The 24334-nt window shown below is 38.3% G+C and overlaps 2 protein-coding genes across 6 annotated transcripts in view; both read right to left on the bottom strand.

Annotated features, from left to right (window-relative positions):
• Nucleotides 1-752: 752 nt before the first annotated feature.
• On the bottom strand, nucleotides 753-11472 carry TM4SF19 (transmembrane 4 L six family member 19). Its single transcript, XM_058189213.1, is given in 6 exon segments — nucleotides 753-3031; nucleotides 6300-6481; nucleotides 7751-7828; nucleotides 9896-10086; nucleotides 11314-11410; nucleotides 11413-11472. Coding segments are annotated over 6 exon segments (801 nt in total). The 3' UTR covers nucleotides 753-2838.
• A 7324-nt stretch (nucleotides 11473-18796) lies between these two features.
• Nucleotides 18797-24334, bottom strand: part of UBXN7 (UBX domain protein 7) — a 40706-nt gene continuing 35168 nt past the window's right edge. For all 5 annotated transcript variants that reach the window (XM_058188092.1, XM_058188094.1, XM_058188093.1 and 2 more), the window contains one exon: nucleotides 18797-23488. In XM_058188092.1, the coding sequence (XP_058044075.1) occupies nucleotides 23327-23488 (162 nt within the window). In that variant the 3' untranslated portion in view covers nucleotides 18797-23326. The remainder of the gene's footprint in view (nucleotides 23489-24334) is intronic.

Below are 24334 nucleotides of genomic sequence, written 5' to 3'. Positions count from 1 at the left end.
TCAGAACCTGCAGAAACCCATCTCTGGTGCAATCCCATCCACTACCATATCATATTATCCCACTTCGAGAATGGAAGGCAAGTATGTGCTTCTGCTGTATAGCTATTTCAAGGAGGAGAATTCAAGTAAATGCCCTATAGAAATGAGAACAGCTGATACAAAGTTCTAGAGCAGAGGTCTTCAAACTTGGCAGTTTTAAGACTTGTGGACTTCAGTTGAAGTCCACAATTCTTAAAGCTGCCAAGTTTGAAGACCTCTGTTCTAGAGTGACTGCAACAGGATGGTGTCCTGCCCAAGCCTGGTTAAACCCTACCATCTCCTCACCTCTATGTGCTTTCCTTCTTTATCTGTACAAGGTATATATAGATGTGTATTTCCTTTTTTCCTTCTGTTCAGGGTCTGAGTGCAGTTATTTCTCTCAAACAGAAATAACTTGCTATTGGTCTCAGTATTGCTTCCCTCGACACATTTCTCTGCCTAAAGTGAAGTTGTCAGCCCTTCTTCCTTGAAAGGCTTATATCACAATTAACAAGAATGTTTTAAAAAGAAAAGAAAAGTTGCTATTTAATAATTATCTACTCTGGATAAGAAATGGCTTCTGGCGTCTTAAATATAAAGAATGAGTGAGCAGCACTGACGTTGAATAATGTACGTGGAAAAGTTTGATTCACACACTTATGGGAAAAAATATTTTTGAAGAAATGTTGCAAAAATAAAATATCTTTATTTGATATTTAAGTACATAGGTTTTCAGCAGTTTTCATCAATAAGAGGAGCTATTATGGAGACAATAAAAACAAAATCTGATCATAATGTGGGCAACACTTTTGATGCAGTTCGAAAAACTTGAAAGAAGAGAAATAGATTGTGCAGCTCAAAGTAACGTTCTCTCTTAAACATAACAACGTTCTTTTCAATCTACTCTTCTAGGGGAAGGATTGTTTGTTAGATTTATGTAGCTATCTCATATACATGACTCTGAGTGGCTGAAACCCAAGATCACATAGTGTAGGCCAATATTTATCATCTTTGGCAGTTTTCAGATGTATTGATCTCAACTCCCAGAATTCCCCAGAGAACATTGCTGGCTAAGGAATTCTGGGAGTTGTCCATACTGTATCTCTAACTGTATCTTTAACCTGCCAAGGTTAAAATACACTAGTATTTTAGGTCATCCTTGCTCCCTAGCAGCATTTCTTTTTGGCTACTGCAGTGCCAGTAAATATTTTAGAAGGCTATGAATATGGTTACAGTATCTGATAACTTCTGTACAATTTCACTAGGCCTGAAGGGATAGCTGGCACAGCAAGAGGGATTGGGGCAGAATGATGGAAGCAGTGTCATGATATTGTGATGCAAGCCAGCCCTTTTTGTGTGTGTGTTGTGATACCACACACAAGTACAAAAGGGTAATGCTTCCAGTGCTGCTTTTCTCTTTCTGACAAAAACATGCTCCTGCCAGTGTTGGAAGAGTAGCATTTAAAATACATAAAATACTGAAGGATTAGGGAGTATGTGCTGCCAAGGCACCATCTGAAGGTGTCTTTTAACTGTATTTTTAAAGCATTCAAATGAAAGAAAAACACGATAGTCTCTCTTGCCAGTTTTGACTCTTTGTGCTTCCCAGTGGTTTCTAAGTTTGCTATTGGGTGATGGGGTGAAGAGAGATAAAGGATTAGAAAAGAAATGGCAACTGGGACTATTTAGCCCTCAGCTTCATCAAAGTATTGACAGATGTACTGCTTAGTTTCCCATATCCCAAGCATGGACATACATATACATGGACATACTATTCAAATATCAGACACGAAAGTTTAACATATTGTACTATTCTGACCTCGATTCCTTGGGAAATTTTCTACCATGTTTCATAATAAAAGATATTTGGGACTATGTCTCTCCCAATGTTTGGCATTAGCTAGTCCAGCTTGGGTTTTAATCCTTGAAATAGTTAGAGGATTCTGTGTTGCCCATTCCTGTTTTAAAAAGCAAAACTTCTATCCTTTCTCAGATTAATGGTCTTGGTCACCACTTCTTTTCATTTGCTACTTTGGGCAAAAATGACATGAATTCAGGCCAAAGTTGTTCCCCAGGTTTGGCCTTCTAGAGGTTGGGGACCACCTATGAGGTAGAAAGTAGACCTTAAAATCAAGGGATCTGCCTTAATCTGAATTGGAAGTGAGCATTTTCCATTCAGGCCTCCTTTCTATATCTCAGAAAAATCACAGTACTTTCTGGCTGATGTCTCATTCACTCACATAAACAAAAGGATTCTTAGGATTAAAAACATTTAGCGTAACAGTTAAGGGTTTCTTATAAACAGAAACACAAATAAATATGTGTATAAATCAGTGGTGGGTTGCTACCGTTCTCCCCGGTTTGGGTGAACTAGTAGCGGCAGTGGCGGGAGGCTCCGCCCACCTACCTGGACACTTCTGCGCATGCACAGAAGCTTCTGCACCCATGAGCAAACCAGTAGCGACGGGATTTGAAACCCACTTCTGGTATAAATATACACCACAATACCATATTACTAATTATAAACTCATATCAAAATCAGCTTCCTTGCTCTCTAGCTCTGTGAGAACATCTATAGTAACAGCAGTTTCAGTCTCTATGGCCTGATAGTGACTGCTACAAATTAATTCTATTAGTTCTCCTGTGATACCCTGGAGGATTGGTAATGGGGGATCACTATTGGGGGGCGGGTGTCAACATCTTCTCTGTTCTTACATGAACAGAGTGACGAAAGATATAACTGTAAATAAAGTTATCACATATCTTTGTAATCTGATCTGTACAAATGATCCAAAGGTTAAAAACACTTCCAAAAGTTGCCTATTTCTTCTGTTCACATAAACCACAGACACACCCAAAACAGCCATTGATAATTTGGAGAGCAGCCAGGATCATTTCAACCATGCTGATGACTAGGAGGGAAGAGAAGAAATACACATTCCAGCCAACAATATTCTGTGGCTTGATGCAAACTGAATTCCAAAGGGAAGGATCATACAGGTAATTCTGAACCCTTGAAAGAAGCAGATTTTAAGTAAGTTGTAGAATTTTTTTCTAAAGCAGAGTTACGGGGGAAGGGGAGGAGTCCTCAATTAATAGTATTTTTTCCTGTATACAGTTCTAAAATATTAAAACTTTATTAGCCTACTAAATATCCAGCACTTTTATTTATTTATTTATTTATTTTGTCACAACATCATATAAAAAGATTATATAGTATATAAACATATATATGAGTAAATATTAGGAGGTATTAAGCATATATATATATATATATATATTTGTTTTCTGAGGTTTTCGCGGGTGTTTGTATGTAGATCTTTGGTTATTCGGGTTTTCTCCCGCGTAAAATTGGAAGTGTCTTGGCGACGTTTCGACGAAGTCTCATTCGTCATCTTCAGGCTTCAGCTTCGTGCTTCTGGGAGCAATGTGTGATCGCAGCTGTTTCTTCCTTTTAACTGCTAGTGGGGGTTTGAATTGATTGGGTGGGAGCTTGGCTGTGCTCTGATTGGATGGGGGTTTTTTTGTGCTCTGATTGGCTGGGGGGGTGTCCTGTGTTGGTGGGGGCTTGCTTGTGCTCAGTTTAGTCTGTGTTGCAGAGAGAAATCATCCAGATGCCCTAAGCTCTATGGTCTCCCGAAGATACACAAAGAAGGAACCCCACTTAGACCCATAGTCAGCTCCATAGGCTCACCTCTACAAAACCTAGCCAAATTTCTCGCCAAACAACTACAGCCCTATGCAGAATCCATCGCCTCACACGTAAAAAACTCATTCCAGTTCATAGAGATCATAAAGAAACAAAACTTACAGCCCAGCGACCTACTCGTGAGCTTTGATGTCATATCCCTCTTCACCCAAGTGCCAATCAAAGAAGCCTTGACAGCTATCCAAAACAAATATAACCCCCCCAAGCACATCCTAGATCTGACCAACCACTGCCTATCCAACACATACTTCATCTATAATGGACAAAAATACAAACAAGTAGAAGGAGCACCCATGGGATCACCCCTCTCACCTGTCATTGCCAATCTCTACATGGAACACTTTGAAACCCAAGCTCTAGAAAAATCTGATCACAAACCCAAACTCTGGCTCAGATATGTAGACGACACCTTCATAATCTGGCCACACGGGAAAGAAAAACTTGACAACTTCCTCACACACCTCAATAGCCTACACCCCAAAATACAGTTCACCATGGAAACAGAAGTTAATAACCAACTTCCCTTCCTGGATGTCTTAGTCTACAGGAAACCCAATGGCTCCCTAGGACACACCATCTACCAGAAGAAAACACACACAAACCGCTATCTGCACGCACTCTCACACCACCACCCAGCACAGATCAACTCCGTAGCCAAGACACTCATCTCCAGAACAAAATGCTTAGCTGATGAACAACACCTAAAACCCGAACTAGACACTCTCACTAACGTACTAACATCCAATGGATTCCAAACAAATAAGATTACCAAGCTAATCCAAAAAGAACCCCCCACTAAAATTCAAGACAGAGAACAAGAAAACGGCACAGCCCTCCTCCCATATATAAAAGGCACCACAGACAGAATCAGCAAGATCCTCCACAAACACAACATCAAGACAGCATTCTGCACAAACAGAAAAATATCCACCATCCTAAGAAACCCCAAAGACAAAATTGAGTTAGAAAATCAAGGAGTATATGAAATCCCATGCACCGCCTGCCCCACCACATACATTGGACAAACCAACAGAAGAATAAGTGCACGCATTGAAGAACACAAGAACTCATTCAAAAAAGAGGAACCAACTTCTTCCCTGGTCCAACACTTTAAAGTCACAGGACATGATATTGACTTAAAAAGACCAGAACTATCGCCAAAACTGAACACTTTAACAACAGAATAATCAGAGAAGCCATTGAGATAGAAAAATGCCCACACAGCATGAACAAACGAGATGACACCTCCCGCCTACCAGCCATTTGGAAACCCGCCCTTATTGACAAACGAGTCCCTAACACGAGGAATGACACCAGACCCACACTCACGAGGTCCACACAGGATGTCACCACCGCACATCCACCCAGAAAGCAGACCCAAACCCACACTGATCATGAAGCACGACCAAGGACCAGAAGCCAGACCGCAGCTGCAACATTAGCCATTTCAAACCCCTCCAATCCATACATGCAGCAGACTGACACCCACTATGAAGATGTAGCACGACCACAAAGCCAAACAATAGCTATGCAGCTCACCAGTTCAAATCCCCCTGCAACACAGACTAAACTGAGCACAAGCAAGCCCCCACCAACACAGGACACACCCCCAGCCAATCAGAGCACAAAAAAACCCCCATCCAATCAGAGCACAGCCAAGCTCCCACCCAATCAATTCAAACCCCCACCAGCAGTTAAAAGGAAGAAACAGCTGCGATCACACATTGCTCCCAGAAGCACGAAGCTGAAGCCTGAAGATGACGAATGAGACTTCGTCGAAACGTCGCCAAGACACTTCCAATTTTACGCGGGAGAAAACCCGAATAACCAAAGATCTACATATATATATATATGTAGGTCTATATATATATATATATATATATGAAGAAGAAAAGAAAAACAATAGGACAGGAACGGTAGGCACGTTTGTGCGCTTACGCACGCCCCTTATGGTCCTCTTAGGAATGGGGTGAGGTCAATAGTAGAAAGTTTTTGGTTAAAAAAAATTTTTAAAAAAGTTTTTTAAAAGTTTTTTAAAAAATTTTTTTGTCAGCTAATCTGTTCCTTCCTAATTGCATTGCCTCATAAATATCTCTCTGCATTGACTGAGTAAGCTTGGGACACTAAATTTTAACCAAATATAATAACAACAATGCTAGCACTGATTTACTGTCTTTATTTAGGATACTTTTAAATGCTCTTAAAACCTTTTTCCTTTTTCCATATTCCAGTTCAATTGGCCATCCACCTCAGCCTTCTCCCCAGCTGTATCATGGCTACCACTTCAAGAATGTTACTGGTATGGCTAAAATTTTGGGAAATACTAAATTCTAAAACCTCAGGATAGTGCTAGATGGAAGTCAGCTGTCCTACGCAGATCTTCTATTTAAGTACTTGTCATTCATTTTCAGTATAAAGCATGACCATTTCTAATATGAAACACTACAAGGAATGGTTTTCCGAACCTACCTAAAGGCTATCTGCAAGTTTGAATTATTAAAGCAAAACTGTATCTCAAATAATATGTGCTAAGCAATATGTATAAACTGGCCATGAACTTCAGTCACCTTACCCATTGTTGAAGACATGGTAGTCCATTTCAAGAAATGGGTAGCCCCACAGTTGCACCTTGTTATCATTGAGGGTGGAATTATAGAGACAGAGCGGCCCCTCTGTCAAGCCTGAACCAGACAAAATAAAACAAGCCGCTGATCCCAGGAGGGCCAGTCCTGATAGCAGAATGGAAAGAAACATCTGTAGGCAAAAGAGGCACAGACATTAACTTCAAATATACACGACAATATCTATTAGCCTCAGAACTGTGAAGCGGTAAGATGGAGACTGGCTCTGCAACATTTCAAGAACAAATTAAACATGACATCTGTTTCATTTCAGGTGCCATTTTTCCCCAGCTTCAACTGCTCCTGACAGGGGAGCAGAATGGAGAACATACTGTGCAGATTTAGATTTGAATTAGAGTTGGATGAAGGAAACAGTTACAGAATGGTGCTGATTCAGATTCAACGTTTTTAAAAAAAACTTGCCTGATGACAGGAGACTGCTAGCAGTGGAAGCAATTACTGAGAATAGCATCAGGCTCCTCCCTTGGATATACTTAAGGAGAGGGTGGACAGCCACCTGTGGGGATACTCTGCTTTGGATTCTTCTGCTGAATTGAGGATTGGACCCTTTCAGCTATATGATTTTACAGTATTATGGATTTCAGCCTTCAGTTCTTTGCAAAGGCAAATACAAATGATATCCTCCCTTTATTTGTACTACTGAAATAACGCAGTTTAAAGAAAACAGTAACCAGAAACAGATTTTTATAGAAAATGATAGGGTGGAGAGGGGATGAATGTACCGTATTTTTCAGAGTTCAAGATGCTCCAGACTATAAGATGCATCTACCATTTTTGGGGAGGAAAACAAGAAAAAAAGGAACAAAACTTCACAAACAACTTCCAATTGAAAACTAAGGACTTTATGTAGAACAGTAGGGAAGGAAAAGTTGAATCAGAAATACCAGAGTCTGGTATTTACCAGACCTTTACTCAGGTGTAATGGATAATCCATGAAGTTCAGGCAATTGTTCTCTCTCAGCCTAATCACTCCCATAGATATGTTATGAAGCTAAAATGAGGCAACCTCCTTCTATATTTACCATCCTTGATGTTTTGGGGGACATGCAAAATATAAATGCATAAAATCTGGCTTATATATTTACTGCAGGATATAACTTCACAGTATCATGAAATAGAATAGATATACTATATTTTACTTTTCTACCACATCCATGAATCTAGAAGAAGGCTAATGAAAACAAAACAGACAATATTAATTTTAGGATGCTTCTTTTCTCTGAGGGTGTAACTATTTAAGTTCTCTCTACTCTGTTGCTTTTTCCAACTATGGGAAACTCGAATTATTTCTGACATAGAGTGAGAAATTCCCCCAAGATCTACTAATTAAAACTGGAAAGTTTTTATCCACAGAAAGAGTCATCATTCACATCTCTCTTACCTTGCAGCGAATTCCTGAGCTGCTGAAGTACTTCCACCTCCATCCAATACCTGTGATCTGAATTGCAGCAGGAAAAACCTACAAGGATGTAGTTTGAAATGAGCAGTATTCTCTAGTGCCCTACAGTCAGAGTTTATAAAGGATATTATTTTGAGATGTTATTATTAAGGTTCGTCACACAGTCACCTAAATGTTTAGGCTGGATTTGGCGTTTTTCTCCCTTATTATTACTATGTGGAGCCGTCTTATATTAATTACTCATGTGTTCATTTTCCTTTTCCTGGAAAGGAAACACAATAGACCCTCTTCTACTTTAATCCCAGTAGAAAGAACCCTGTGAGCAGGATAAGCTAGAAGATCGTGAGTAGCTTAAAAGTAATGTATGAGCATCCAGGACTGAATATGAGTCTCCCCAGTCTTAGTCCAACAACTTTACCATCTCTTAGATCTTCATATTTTCCCTTAATCATAGCCCTATGATGACAGAGTAGCCATACTTAACATGCTTGGTTAGAACAAGCCTTTTAAAAATAACCTTAATCCTTGTCCATTTCTAGGCTATGACAGAAATGGAAGAAACTTTACAACATTTTGCAGAAATAAAAAGGAAGAAAACATGGCTACAAGAGGATTCACAATCATGAGTTACTAGTATCTAATGTAGACCTTCCCAGGCTTGAGTTGCAAAAATCCAGATGGCTATCTGATGGCAGCAAACTCAAACTGTTTGCTGACGATGTGTAGTTGCCCAGTTTTTTGCAGCTCAGATAAGGCTGGCTTAATCCAGTGCAAAATATTTCTGATATAGAATTTATAAAATAGGTCTGTGGTCCAAAGCCTGGAGAATTTTTAGAGTTACAATCCCAATATTTCCAGAAGCTCCCACCTTGAGGGAAGCTGGTTTACTTTCAGGGATAAGCAGAACTAATTTTAATGTACTAAAATTGTTTCACTTCACTAAGCTGTGTGGAAGTAATGGCAATTTAAGATTGACATTCATAGAAAATTATGGGTCCCTAATATGGTATTCCTCAAAATGTGTGAATAAAGATGAGCTGTTTCCAGGATCTGTGGATTGAAAGGATGAATGTGAGTCAATATCGTAAATTGAATACACCCTTTTTTTATTATGGCTCAAAGAATAGAAACTTAACTGACAGTTTGAAAAAGCAAAAGTTCAACTAAATACACAGAAAAATTTGCTGACTACAGTAGCATAGATTGCAATAGCTTAGTAAACTTTTCTTTTTACAGTTTATGAAGCAATTGCTGGATAGATGGTTATTGGATACCCTAGCAATCAATGATTCATATTTAATGAGTTTATACATTGCACTAAACCATAGTTCAATTTGGTTTGGATTTAATGTGTTATGTCATTATAAATGATGGATTCTTAGTATGTTGAGCTCAGCCAATTATGGTTTGGTTAATAAAATCATGGTTAAACATGTTTAATTATATTTAAACAAACTATGAGAGCTAATCTGGTGTAGTGAGTAAGGCACCAGGCTGAAAATTGGGAGACTATGAATTACAGGCCTACTTTAGGCCCAAAGACAATTGGGTGCCCTTGGGCCACTCCCATTCTCTCTCTCTCTTATGGAATGTGAGGCCTTGGAAAATGGAAAAGGAAGAGATGCTGCCTAGAAAATGATAGGAGAAAAAGGGGAGGAACCCACAACTGAACAACAGGCAGGGAATGAAATTTAGAAAAGATCTGCTCTAAGTAATCAGACAGTAAAAAGAGACAATGGAGACTTGTACTTTCAGGCTTGCAAGATTCTGTTAGCTCATCTTATCGTCTTGGGAGGCTAGCACAAACCTAGGAAGAAGTCATGGGCAAACCATTTCTAAAGCATTACCAATAAAACTGCAGGGACCTATCCAGGCAGTCACCAGAACCAATACTCAAAGGCACCAAAAGACAAACATACAAACAAACCATGCCTGAACATAAAGCATGAATTCAGCTTATATCAGCAAATGTGTAAACTCTGGTTTCCTGTTCTATTCAAATATACTACCCAACAAAAAGGTTACTAAGAAAACAATAAAATATACATATGCATGTATATACACAATATGAATTCATTATTTCTCACAGATTCTTGGCCAGGATATATTAAAAAATAGTCTACTTACCAGCAGACCTCCTCCCCATACCCCTGGCATTAGCATTGCCCTCTTGGATATTTGGCCCAGGCTTAGGTAACACCACTCCCAATTGGGAAAGAGCAGGAGAATATTAGCAGCAATGGAAAGAAAGCCCAAGATAAGGAGGCATGGGCCCAAGATCCGAGTACAAGTCCCCACACACATTGCAGAAGAGAGTCCTGGAAAAAAAGGAAACAGAGGGAAAAAAAATAACATCCCCTCCTTGTCCTCAAGAGGTTGAATCCTGGAGTAGTAAGCATGCTAACTGAGGGTAAAGACAGTGATAGTTCAAGATTCTGCCAGTCTATGATACATTTCTGATCTAAACTGCACCTACCAAACCGTTACGGGGCTGCTTACTGGCAGTACTCAAGCTTCCTAACATGTTCTGCTTGCACTGGTTTATACCAGAAGGAAGCAACATTTTGCCTCTATAGAGAGTATCTTGTCTCAGTTCTTTTGAAGCTTGCTTAGCACTGTCAGCAGCAAATCATTTGTACATTGAAAATATCAACTGAAAGGACTGTGTTGTAAACAGGAAATAGGTGGTGTCATGTCTCTACCACCTCGTCTCCTGCTTACAACACAGTCTTTTCAGCAGTTCCAAGAAGGTTCCACACCCGTTTGCACTATTTTAACCCGAGGGCATAGATAAACCTCCAAGTGGCCTCAACGATTCTTAGAATGAGTGCTAACAACCAAATGACTGCAAGGAATATAAATTCTTCCATCCTCCACCATAACTGAAGAAGCTTCTTGGATGAGAAGTGAAATGTCTTCAAGGAAAAACAAAGTCCAGTTGCCTTTTTAAAATGCACCTTTGGGACAACCAAACATATTCCCCTCCTCCTGTTCACACTCTCGCACGATGGACATCTCATGTGGTTCTCACATGTAAAAGCCTGCTGGGACAGGTGTTCTCCATCACAACATGTAGGAAAATATTGGTGATAAGTCATAACATCCATAGAAGCAGCATCTATAGCTAACCACAATATGTAAGCCATTGGTCTTTACTGTAATTAGCTTCTTTGATTTTGCTCAGTTACCTTGAAATGGACCAGCAAATTCTTTATAGAATTGCTTACTGCAACTCCTTAGCTTGTTACCAGTCTTTTATACTACTTTAAATATTATTTAAAGGGATAAAAATAATATTCCAATGCTCCCAATAGCAACGTATTCCCCTGTCAAAGTGGGAATAAAGTCTGGTTTCTGTATAGCAATGTAGCACAAAATTGCAGTATTTTGAATTCTCCTAGAAAAGCCTTGAACCTCCTTAGGGAGGGAAATGACAAAGCAAACCATAGTTTAGGTTTTCTTTGTAAAAGGTTTTTTATTTCCTCTCCCTCCAAACAAATTAATCAGAACTTTGAAAATTCCTTCTTCAGAAGTTTTCTACTTACTTTTGATAAACTGAATGCAGATGAAAGGAGTTGTAGGGCCACTTAGAGCTTCTTCCAACCAATAATTATTGCCAGTATTGCTAGAGGTGATAGAAGTTTTTCTAGACAAGGCATCAAAAATTGATGACTATTTATAGCCTTCAGAATATAGGAAAGCATCAGTGCCCCTGTTTTTCTTCATCCCTAGATGGTTAGGTTTGAACTTCCCAATTTTTACACATCAATCACATGCTGTATCTCCCCATTATGGAAACTTAATGTAATTTTAGGAGAAAAAATTTCTTGGTCGGAAATGAGTAATAAACTTTAAAAGCTTGTGTGAGGAACTGGCATATGCATAGTGAACTTACACGCAACAGTCTTGCAACATGCCATATACTTAAAAATATAATTGCTGATTCTAGGGGAGTAGCCATATCATCCTGTTGCAATTAAGTTGTAAAGAGTCTGATCCTATCTGATAATACTTAAGACTATCAGCTTTTATTGAGGGAGGCCTAACTGATCATGATAGTGGCTTTGTCATGAAAGCAGAGATTACAATTCTGTGTATTGTACCTGGGAGTAAGATTATATGAACTAGGGATTATTCCTGGGCTAAAAGGTACAAAAAGAATTCACACTGTGAATTCTTTCTTTTTGTCAATAATTTATCATGAGAAATAGTAGAGCAGACTTGGAATCTCTCCTAACTTGACTCCACTCCTCAGATCAATCAATGGTCTGATTCAGAAACTGTCCTTTTACAACGATCTTAACTAAACCATGGTTTATTTTAAGCAATTTTCTGGATTTATGTAATACTAATTATAAGCTACCTTCCAATATGAATTTGAAAAATAAAATTGTAGCTAATGAAAGATTATTGTTTTTCACCTTACAGAGCAGGGGTCTCCAACCTTGTCAACTTTAAGACTTGTGGACTTCAACTCCCAGAATTCCTCAGCCAGCTGGGAGTTGAAGTCCACAAGTCTTAAAATTGACAAGGTTGGAGACCCCTGTTACAGAGGTTAGTCCTTTCTTTAAAGGTATCCTTTGTTTCAGTTGTGGGGATTCTTTTTATCCCCAAAGTTATGCATCTGAGTCTATGCACATGTTTGCACTCACACCAAAAATCTAAATATAGCTGATATTCTTGCAAAAGTTTCAACCCACCCATTCTCACATACAGTGTATGTATTTCAACATCAGAAAGAGGAAGCTTGATGTTAATAAAATTGGAAAATGTTGCAATTGCCTAGTGCTTCATTTCATCGCTTTACCCAAGGTTGACTCAGATCAGCTGTTTCCTTGAAAATAAAATGGCAATATATAAGCCATTAGAATCTTTGGTTAGAGATATTCAATTCCCCTTCCTTTCATGTTACGGATAAGATATATAAATACCTGGGCAACTGGAATATAATTTGTTTTGAGAAGAATAATGTCCTAATAATATATGGTTTAATAACGCGTGCAATATAAAACATATTGTACTGTTCAGTGGGCACTATTTAATTGTAGCCACAAAGGACAATATATTATTTAACCACTGCACTGCAGCAGTTCTTAAATTGGGGATAATTCCACCAACTGGGTAATTGGGTATCTCCTGGAGGTAACGGAGCAATTTGGAATTGCTTGGCTGTGACTCATGATTGCTGTCAAGAGCCTTGTGTGAAAAAGTCTGTTTTGTTTGTAGGAGTAATGACATTATTTAAGACTGGAAAAGGGGGGAATTGAGTCAAACAGTTTAAGAGTCATTGAGGTAGGCAAAACAACTTCAACTGAGTGAAAAGGACATTTTATATTTGGGCTTAAAAAACTATCTTTTTTTTAAAAAAAATTACTCCTGGCAAATGTTTGCACTAGTCCCTGAAGTTTTCTTGGCAAAAATTTTCTGAGAGTGGTTCAAGGTCACCCAACTGGCTTTTTGCCCAAGATGGATGTAGAAGTCCAATTTCTCCAGGTTCTAACTTGATTCTTTAACTACTGCATCAAACTGGCTCATTGGAGGAGGACCACTAAATGGTAGTAAAAATAAATAGAAAAGTATTTTCTTTATTGCCATTTCAAGGCCATCTAGATTTTTGCCACTCATGTATGGTAGACCTAACTATACAGATTGTATAATTACGTTACAGATTGTCATAATAGATTTAAGTTATTTCCAATTTAAATTAAGAGCAAAATTTATTCAAACACTTGCATAATTAAAACACAACTGAAGTTTACATATTTGCTTTAATGTGGGCTAAATTTTATATATGTTATATATGTTGTATATTCATTTGAAATATATAAATATATATACATTTATTGTTTCAATTTATACCCTGCTTTTTATCTTGGTTAATTACATTGTTAAAGGCTTATGCAATCTATTATTAAAATAGACTTCACAAGCAAGATTTGTATTATGAACATGTTTAAGGATTTTCTTACATGTAGTAAAACCGATTACATATTTATTACTAATGATATGCTCATCTGATATAATTCATGTTTTTGTTTAATAAATGTATAGCTTCCATTTTTGTACACCAACACTAAAAAATCTTTAGTCCACTCTGCCCCATCCATGGTCATTGTCCTCAGTCCAAGACTTATTAAAAATCTCTAGCTGACTTGCTAGAGAATAAAATTAGACAGCTGCCGTTATACATATGAAAAATTTAACCATCATTGCAACTCAATGGGAAATCTGGAGAAAAGAAAATGGAGCTGAGCAAAAAGCGTAAGTGCAGCTTAGTACACAAGTATCATTAGTTCCATCTAGGTCCGTGGTTATTCAATATCCCTAAAACTTTTGCTGCACACGTTTTTCCTAGTTCAGCCACATGAAGTGTTCAAGGCTTTCAATGCAAAATGTGCTGGATTCAGAGCTTAGAATCTCAGAGTTAGGGGCTGGAAAAGCTCTTGCCAGATACTCAAGAGAGCTGAGTTTCTCTCATTGATAACACATGATTAATACTGATCACAAATCAGTATAGAGAAGAATAGTCAAACTGCTGAAGGTTTAGAACAATTTGAACCTTTTAGCTCTCTTCCCAGCTGAGTGCATGGTCAACCAACCAGTGCAGGAGATGTTGGGAGAGTGGAAGATGAAACATTTGGTATTTTTCCTGAAAAGAAGCAAAACAGTCCACATGTGAGAAATATGACAAGAAAGTGTGTTCTGACCCAGCCTTAGCAGAAACAAGAGATTGCTTTTTGAAAAATCCCTCTTTATTTGCCTCTTGTGACTTAATTGCATTCACCCGCTGAAAAGTCCAGGCAATAGTCCTTCAAGGAGTTAACTGCAGTACAGATCTTATCAGTTCCTTGGGATAATTGCAAGGCTGTGAGCTCCCAGCTGAAAGGCTGCAAATTAAGTTCTGGCAAGCAGTCTTTGTGGCACGAAACACAATGAACAAAATCTTCAGAAATACGAACTCCTACGACAACCAATCCCCTTTCTTTCTATTTATTCCCCAGCCAGGGAGGAGCCATTCAGCGTCCATGTGTGCTTTGCTTCCCAAGTTAACTAGTTGTCCTCCATTGCTCACCTCTTCTGACTGCTCTGCGCACACATGCTTTTGGAACAGGCCCCAGCTGTTCTTCCTCCTCACCCAAAGCCAGCTGCCTCTCTGGTGGCTGGGAAATGGCCCTGGCTCTATCTCTTTGTCCGATGCAGAGCATCTATCAGTCTTCCCCAGACTCTAGCACTGGCCCAAGTTCTTTCCCAACCTCCTCATTGTCAGAGTCTGCCACGAGCTCTGCTGGTGGCTGGCAGACCACAACAAAGTGTTTCAAAGAGATTCTTGATTTTATTAAAGGTTTTCAATATTCTATTGTTAGCCAGGATTATCATAGCTTCAAGAAAACTGTGTAATTCTTGATACCTTTATTTTGCCAGCTACCTAGGACTTGGCACCCTGAAAGGTTTAAAATATCCAAATTAGCTTGGAGAGTCCACACAGAAGTACTATGGATAAAAAGTGTGTCAAGCAGGGAAACCCCAAATTTATTTTCAGAAAAGACCAAAGAATGAATTTTTCTATACCTTAACCTGGAAGTAAATGAACTAAAAATTGTGTGAGTTCAACCATAGTCCAAGTGTGCCTTCCAAATTCTTCTGGCATTTTGTGGATCAAATATAATTTGATTGATCTATATTTGTTTTTCTAATGTTTTACTTATGAAATATATCCTACTGTAAAGTTTTTGGCTCAATTTTATTTGTAGAAGAATTATTGTCTCCAAAACACAAAGGTGTTAATAAAATTTCAAGCATTCCAACAAAATTAGTGGAGATGTGTGATAATGAGTTTAATGCCCTGAAAAACACTAGGCTAGTTCTGCCATGGTGGCTCACGTTTCCTTACATTATAAATTGTAATCCTGTAATCAGGGATCATACTTCAGATGGCCATACTTTAGTTCTCAAAATTCTGAGCCAGTTTATTCCTGAACCTATCCAATTCAAGGAAGTTGGCTTTTGGTCTCAGCAGGTAGTAGGTAATAATTGCCTTCCAAACCATTATGTTTTTCCTAACCTATATCTTCACTAATATTCAACAAAGAGTTCACAAAACTATTCTTTCCTGCTCCACCTAGAAGCAAAAGAAATCTACTTTGCAAAAATGTTGAGTAGCATTCTTTCTATAGTATTATATCTTCTTTCAGAGTCTATAAATAATCCTTTTGATTCAGAGCTTGAAAATTCTTTCATCTGAAAGATCATGGATGAATTAACCCAGACTTCCACAGTGTGAATCTCAAACGTGTTGGACTTAATTCCCGGTGGCTGGGAATTTGGAAGCTCCTTAAAATATGAGCAATAGATTTTATAAGATCAAAAATTATATAAATGAGTTGTTTCTGTAAAAGTAGTGGGTGGTAACTAGTTGTGTTGTTCTTCACAGCAGTCTGCTGACATAATAAGTCATGTAAATATTGCACAAGAATGACAATTATAATTAGTCTTTGAATCAGTGCTTTGTTACAGTTTTAGTGTTCATCATGGTGACTCTTTAAATCTCACTAGCAAATTTTAAGCTTATGACAGGAAAATCTGAAAACCTTTTAACTTTTAAACCAAAATGATGAATGAGTGATACATAAGTTTCAATTTTGGATTGGCTATTTATTTATTTATTATTTTATTTATTAATTAAACTTTTATACCGCCCTTCTCCCGAAGGACTCAGGGCGGTGTACAGCCAAGATAAAAAGCAATAAGTATACAAAGTTAAAAATCAATTTAAAATACCTATTCAATAGTGGCCGAATTAAAACCGTCAAATTGACCAACCCAAAATACCCCATATAAAATTACAGAAAATTTAAAAATTTAAAATTTAAAATTTAGAAATTTAAAAAATCTAAAAAAATCAGTCGTCCCGCTTGGATGAATAAATAAGTTTTTAATTCCCGACGAAAGGTCCGAAGGTCAGATATTTGGCGCAAACCGGGGGGAAGGTCGTTCCAGAGAGTAGGAGCTCCAACAGAGAAGGCCCTTCCCCTGGGGGCCGCCAGCAGGCATTGCTTGGCGGACGGCACCCTGAGAAGACCCTCTCTGTGAGAGCGTACGGGTCGATGGGAGGCATAAGGTAACAGCAGGCGGTCCCGTAAGTACCCGGGCTCTAAGCCATGGAGCGCTTTAAAGGTGGTAACCAGAACCTTGAAGCGCACCCGAAAGACCACAGGTAGCCAGTGCAGACTGCGCAGGAGTGGTGTTACCCGGGAGCAACGTGGTGCTCCCTCAATCACCCGCGCAGCTGCATTCTGGACTAGCTGAAGTCTCCGGGTGCACCTCAGGGGTAGCCCCATGTAGAGAGCATTGCAATAATCCAGGCGAGAGGTGACGAGAGCATGAGTGACCGTGCATAAGGCATCCCGGTCCAGAAAGGGGCGCAACTGGCGAACCAGGCGAACCTGGTAAAAAGCTCTCCTGGAGACGGCCGCCACATGGTCTTCAAACGACAGCCGTCCATCCAGGAGAACTCCCAAGTTGCGCACCCTTTCCGTCGGGGCCAATGACTCACCCCCAACAGTCAGCTGCGGTTGCAGCTGACTGTACCGAGATGCCGACACCAACAGCCACTCCGTCTTGGATGGATTGAGTCTGAGTCTGTTTCTCCCCATCCAGACCCGTACGGCCTCCAAACAACGGGACAGCACTTCGACAGCTTCGCTGGGGTGGCCTGGGGTGGACAAGTACAGCTGAGTATCATCAGCGTACAGATGATAGCTCACCCCAAAGCCACTGATGACCTCGCCCAACGGCTTCATATAGATGTTGAACAGGAGAGGCGAGAGAATCGACCCCTGCGGCAACCCACAAGTGAGGTGCCTCGCGGTCGATCTCTGCCCTCCTGTCAACACCGTCTGCGACCGGTCAGAGAGGTAGGAGGAGAACCACCGATAAACGGTGCCTCCCACTCCCAACCCCTCCAACCGGCGCAGCAAGATACCATGGTCGATGGTATCAAAAGCCGATGAGAGATCTAACAGGACCAAGGCAGAGGAGCAACCCCTGTCCCTGGCCCTCCAGAGGTCATCCACCAACGCGACCAAAGCTGTCTCCGTGCTGTGCCCGGGCCAGAAGCCGGACTGGAACGGGTCTAGATAGACAGCTTCCTCCAGGTACTGAGGAAACTGCCACGCCACCACACTCTCTACAACCTTCGCAATAAAGCGAAGGTTGGAGACTGGACGGTAATTACCCAAAATAGCTGGGTCCAGGGAAGGCTTCTTGAGGAGGGGTCTCACCACCGCCTCTTTCAAGGCGGCGGGGAAGATCCCCTCCATCAAAGAAGCCTATATATTTGTTATATACCATTCTCACAAGTATGGCACAATGAAATTACCCATTAACCTGAGTCCAGTTTTTACTTTTGAAGTAATACACCTGTGCCAGAGGATTTAGAGAAGTCTAAGATACATTATGTGTTTCATGGTTTGAATTTTAGTGAAGAGCCATTATTACAGCAACTTTCAACATAATATTGAGAATAGCTGTTTTGTAAAAAAATATACTTTGGGTGGCTGGGTAGTTATTTTTTCATGGAAAGTGCTCCTTTGCCCTACATCTCCCTTAAAAAGGGTTTTACTAAATTTTGTTAATTAGGCAGATGTTACTGTAAATATAATCCTATCAAGAGTTACAGATGCTGAACTGCCTGCTTTCAAAATAGCTTTTTTTCTAATTCTGGACAATTATGAATTAGCATAAGCGAAATGCTTACGCTACATAGATTTTAATTTTTTATATCTAAAAGTAACCAAGTGAATACTATATTTATTTGGCATTGTGCACTAATTATATACTCACTAGCATCGGATTAAGAAATACCTTAATGACTTAATGACTGTACTGAAATCACAGCTATTTCTTAATCTAATGTGTAGAAGAGATTTGATTTTGTGTAGTATCTTGATTTTATTTTGAATAAACTTCCCCCTCTGCTCTAAAGCCTTCCTTCCACATTCCACACACACCAAACAAGCTAAAAACTAGTGAAAATGTCTGATTTATTTTCAGGATCAAAATATTACATTAGGAAGGACATTTACACATATTTATAAAAATGCAGCAGTTGTACATATAGATCAGAGGTTGCCTTGAGTTTGATCATTCTCATCACAGCAAGTGAAATCTCTTCCCCCACTCATTTTAAAATTATATCATAATTAAAAGAAATGGCTTCTATTACCAGTAGAAGGGTAGACAACAGTTTTACATACTCAAGCTATAACAATATAAAGCTAGCAATCCAACTTTAAAAAGTTAATGTTTTGAAGGAACCACAATTTTATCAGAATCCAAATCACATCGTCCAAAGTTAAATATTGGTATTATTAATATCTCAATTTCTCTAAACAGATAAACTTTAATTAAAAGACTTTGGAATGCCTTTTGAATTCATCTTCTAATATTACACCTGCAGCTATGCCACATATTTAAAAGGGAAACAATGACAATGAAGAGTTTATCTCAAATGATTTTGCAGATGGCAGGCTTGTCAATTATATCAAACATCATTGTTGTTTAGATACACCCTAAACTCCTCCTGCTGGGAATGCGTTATCATTTAGTTATGTGTGTGGACAGGGGTGTTAGTCCTCCAAAGATCCTTTCAAAGTTCTCTGTGACCACTAATCTGCTTCAATAGTAAACTGAAATAGGACTGAAATATTAGAACCTCCAGTGGGTTCTATTTGTGTTTGCTAAAACTGTCTTTTTGAAAAACAATATAAAAATTATTTTGCCTAAGATGGAATGATGTTTAGGTCTAGAGACAAAAGAAGACAATCTAGAATCAGGCAAGGATTCACAACATCTTTTACATAATCTTATCCATATTCCTTGAATAGTAATCTTTAAAACAAAAACCTGTAAAAATACTAGTAACAATAACTTTCAAATTATCCAATTATAATAATTTTGTTTTTAAGATTTATGTGCTGCTTTCCCATTTGGAAGACACTTTCTAGAGTTATCACTTTCTCAGAGTGTTTTAGAACCACCATTCATAAGGCCTTCAACTACTCTGCTAAACTGCTTTAAGGATATTCTGCTAAACTATTTTTCTTCAGACTGAAGAAGCTACTTAGATAAGCAGCGAAAGATTTCAAACCAAAAAGAAGTCCAGTTGCCATGATTTAACTTCCAGACTAGTTTAAGGATAAGAATAAAAACCAATAAATGGAAGATATATAAGATAAAAGTTTTAAAAAAAATAACTAAATGTTGACTAAATGAAAATTTTTGTGGTTATCCTGGTTTCTGTGCTTGAATCAACTTCACTCCAAACGCTATTTCCACTTTTTACAGATTTTGTTAAGGGAAGTATTAGACATGTAGAAACAGGTTTGCTCCTTACCTAATCTCTAGCACACTCACCAGTTACTAGGGCAGAAATCTTGTGGGTTGTATTATAGGAGAGTCTACAGGGGTCTGCATTGGACAGAAGTCAGGGTCAATATTCAGGGGAAGTGGGGGCTGGCTAAAGCTTGCAGTTGGCAAGGCAATGCAAAAACAGCAAATTACCCAAATGGGCAAGCTGCAATTTCTAGGGTACATTTTTTCCTGGTATTAAGCTTATGCAACATTCTGTTTGCTTCATGGACAACAACGGGTATGAAATCTGATCTCTAATGATCAGCAATGTACTACCAAAAATTTGCTGGTACAATTTCAGGGAATTTTGAAAATTGCTCCATATATGAACGAAAGTACTTTCCATTAAGGCAATGCCAGCCTTAAGTGCAAGGATTTGAAGAAAAGTCCTGATCTAGTATAATAAAATAAAACAAAGTGATTCAAAAGAGCTGTGGTGGCATAGTGGTTAGAGTGCAGTACTGCAGGCTACTTCTGCTGATCACTGGATGCCAGCAGTTTGGTAGATTGAATCTTACCAGCTCAAAATTGATTCACCCTTCCATCCTTCTGAGGTTGGTAAAATGAGGACCCATATTTTTGGGGACAATATATTGACTCTGTAAACCGCTTACAGAGGGCTGTAAAAGCACTGTAAAGCAGTATATAAGTAACATATAAGCTATTGCTATATGTTTATGATTAGGTGCAGGAGAAGGTAAATCACAAGGTGCCTCTTTTTATAGTAACTGTAGAAATACTTCTCCAGAAAAGCTCAACTGGCATAAATACTGTTACATCCTTATGCTCAGCAGTCGGGAATAAGTTTGAATATGACGCCTTGATATAATTTGCTAAGTAATACCTACATGGATTTGGGGGGGGGGGGGGGCTAAATTGGTATAAACTACTGAACAAGGAAAACAATGTTTAAGAAAATGTTGGATAACCATCTGTCTGAGATGGTGTAAGGTTTCCTGCCTGGGCAGAGGGTTGGACTAGAGGGCCTCCAAGGTCTCTTCCAACTCTGTTGTTGTTGTTGTATTATATTTGAGTTAGAGATTTAAAAAATACAGTTTAATGATTTGTGGATATTACCACTGCCATTCTTCCAGTAGTTTATAAATTGCTAATGAATTTAGCAATCTGATTAAAGTAAGGATTGTACTGTAGACTTTTAAAGATTTTCTTTAAATATGGGAGAAAATGCAGATCTTGTTCTGAACATTTGCAGGATAACTACTAACACCTGGGCCTCTCTAAGCATATGGAACTTTTACAAACATTTCCAGTTTTCTATATATGATAAATTGTATGAGTAAACAAGTTATTAGTTTGGATGAAACATCACACAGCTCATACACAGGAGCAGCTTTTTGGAACAGACTAAGAACTTTAAGATTTCTGAAAGGTAATGCAGGAAAGGTCACAACAAAATTGAAGGAAAAATGAAGGATGAAAGACGATTTTTTAAAAAAGGTAGAGCAACAGTAGATGGTATTTATAGATACAAACATGTAGATAACTTTTACAGCTACCTACAGCATCAACCTTCACTGTTCTTTTTACCTATACCTCAAATGTTTGTAGGCATTGATTTTCAAAAACTTTTCTTATTTAAAGCTAGATCCATTAGTGAGCATATTGCTCAGTAATGGATCTATTAATTAGTTTAGGAATGTAATACTAATTTACATGCCATTAATTTAGGAATTAGCTGCATGGTTTTGAACATAAAAGCAATTGTGGCTTATGTATAAAACATTTATTAATCCATGCAACATTTGTCTTATATCTGTTTCTAGTATCTGTACAGGAAAAAAAATAAGTAGGGAAATTTTTTCATTCTACAATGCAGTATAAGTATCTTTAATCCTTAAGTCCACATACATGGCTTAATCAAATGTAATGTCAATACAACCCGTCCTACTACAGTTTAACACCAAATATCAGATCCAAATGATCCAACACTCAGTTGCCATTGTATAAAATCTGGAGCACATCTATAATTTTTTGGCCATTTAGAAAAGATGGCAAGCAGCTGTTTTTTATTTTTTCCAAATTGTATTTATTGTTGGGAAACCATGTTTACTGGTTTGTACTTTAATTAAATTTTATTAACGTAATTAAATTTAATTGTTACTCAAAAATATTTCAAAATTTCTGGGGGAAAAAAGATGCTTGTTGGGGCCCAGAATCTGCACATGTTCACTAAATGTCAATGGGAGAAATATCCAAATGGCAGAATAGCGAACAAAAACAACAATAAGAAGTGGTTTTATAAGTTTTACATTCAACCTCTATGAATGTTTCACTTCTGGTAACATTTTGGGGGGGGGGGAAAGAAATCAATTCCCTTTCTATAATTTTAATTGTGAAAAGGAAGAAGCCTGCAGTTCTGAGTTACACAAGGCAACTTTATACTACTAAGTACATGTATTATTTTTCTTTATTACCACATTCCTCTCTAACAAAAGCATTACATACAAATCAATTTAAAATAGACATTTTCATGTTTCACATTCTACAGCCCCTTTTGCAAGGTCACTGATTTATGAGTTTACCTGGGCAATGAATCTAGCACATCATTTGTTTTTTTTCTTGACTTGTAGCCAAAACACAGAATCTCTTCACATAGTCATTAAAGCCTGCACTTCTTTCCTAAAAAGCCTGTGCACCATAAATGTGTGACAATTTATTACATGCAACCAGCAGCAGTATACGGTAGGAAGCATACTGATTTCAAAACATGTGGAACCCAAGGAAAAAGAACATATGCTGAAAACCAAACAATGCACATGTCAATTGGAAACACAAAATCACACATATTGACATGGCTGTCTGAAGAATTCGTTAATGCCTAGTTATATGACCTTTGAAAAATGAATGTATTAAAGAAAAGGTTTTTTTTTCTTAGGGGAAGAAAATTGTTCTTGCTCTTGGTGTTCTCTTCTGCAGCATGCTGGATGTATAGGCAACTTTATTTTGAAACAGCAACAAACTACTGAACACATAAGCCTTCTTCCAGCATCAATGAACTTTTTCTGCCAATTTCACTTTGTTCACGTGTTAATAATAGCATAAAGAATGGGAGAGAAATGGCTGCCTGCTTTCAATTCTGCATATGTACTGAGTTAGTACTGTACATGGAGATGACAAAGGGGGAAATTAATTCCTTTCCTGAACAAATACAGTTTCTTGTGGACAAAGACCAGCTTCCTGCAATGTGATGTTATAGTCCAAATGGGAAAGTTTCCTCCGGGGAAAGTTGGTGAGGAGTTCAAAACGTTCATTGGGGTATCCTTTTGACTGTACATGTCTGATAAGAGCCTGCAGAGAAAAGGAAGAGAACTATTTTGATCACAGAACACATAATGGGGTATTAAAACAATACAGTATTTGTTACTGGAGGATATATCAGCACAAACTATTTGTATATTACAGGCATATAAAGTTAAAGAAATTGGGAAAGACTTGCAGAGCCTTCTATTAAGTAATAGAAAACTATTTGTATATAATGTTGTTTATACACAATGGTTGTTGATTCTTTGTTTGAAATAGCAAATGATATATTTAGGCTGATTTTCAAAAGACTTGGTGAATCAGCACATCAGTAATTGAATCCCTGCAGTTCTATTCTGTAAATATTTTTAGCAAATAGACAGAATTTATTTTTCCCTTTATGTTCATAACCAATACTACAGATAGGCGATAGTTTGGGATCTATGTACACCATGCAAAAGGCACTGGAGAAAGCATAATCTGAGAGATACAAACTAAAATACAAATAATCTAACCCTTGGCTGATTACAAAAGTAGCAAATATAAAGAAGTTTCATCAACTGCCCACAGAGGTTCATATAAGACAAGCATGTTTTTATATACACATATATTCCGTATGGGGACATGGTGGCTCAGTGGCTAAGACATTGAGCTTATCTGTTCTGTTTCCCTTCCCCCAATACTCCCAGCAAAGAGTCAGTCAGAGGCCTCTTTTCTGATTTATTTACATATATATAAATGTCCTGGCTACGTCTACCCACGGGCCTGCCAAGTTTCTGGAGATAACAAGGAAATTACAGATAAGGCCAGAATTACTCACGAATATATTCTTCCCTCCGTTGATACAGATTGCCCACAAGAATTCATTACTTTGTCCAAGACAAAAAACCAGGA

This window comes from Ahaetulla prasina, chromosome 6 (assembly GCF_028640845.1).
Source record: "Ahaetulla prasina isolate Xishuangbanna chromosome 6, ASM2864084v1, whole genome shotgun sequence".
Classification (NCBI taxonomy): Eukaryota; Metazoa; Chordata; class Lepidosauria; order Squamata; family Colubridae; genus Ahaetulla; species Ahaetulla prasina.
The sequence above is the reverse complement of the archived record's forward strand: the minus strand, read 5'-3'. Positions and strand labels throughout refer to the sequence as shown.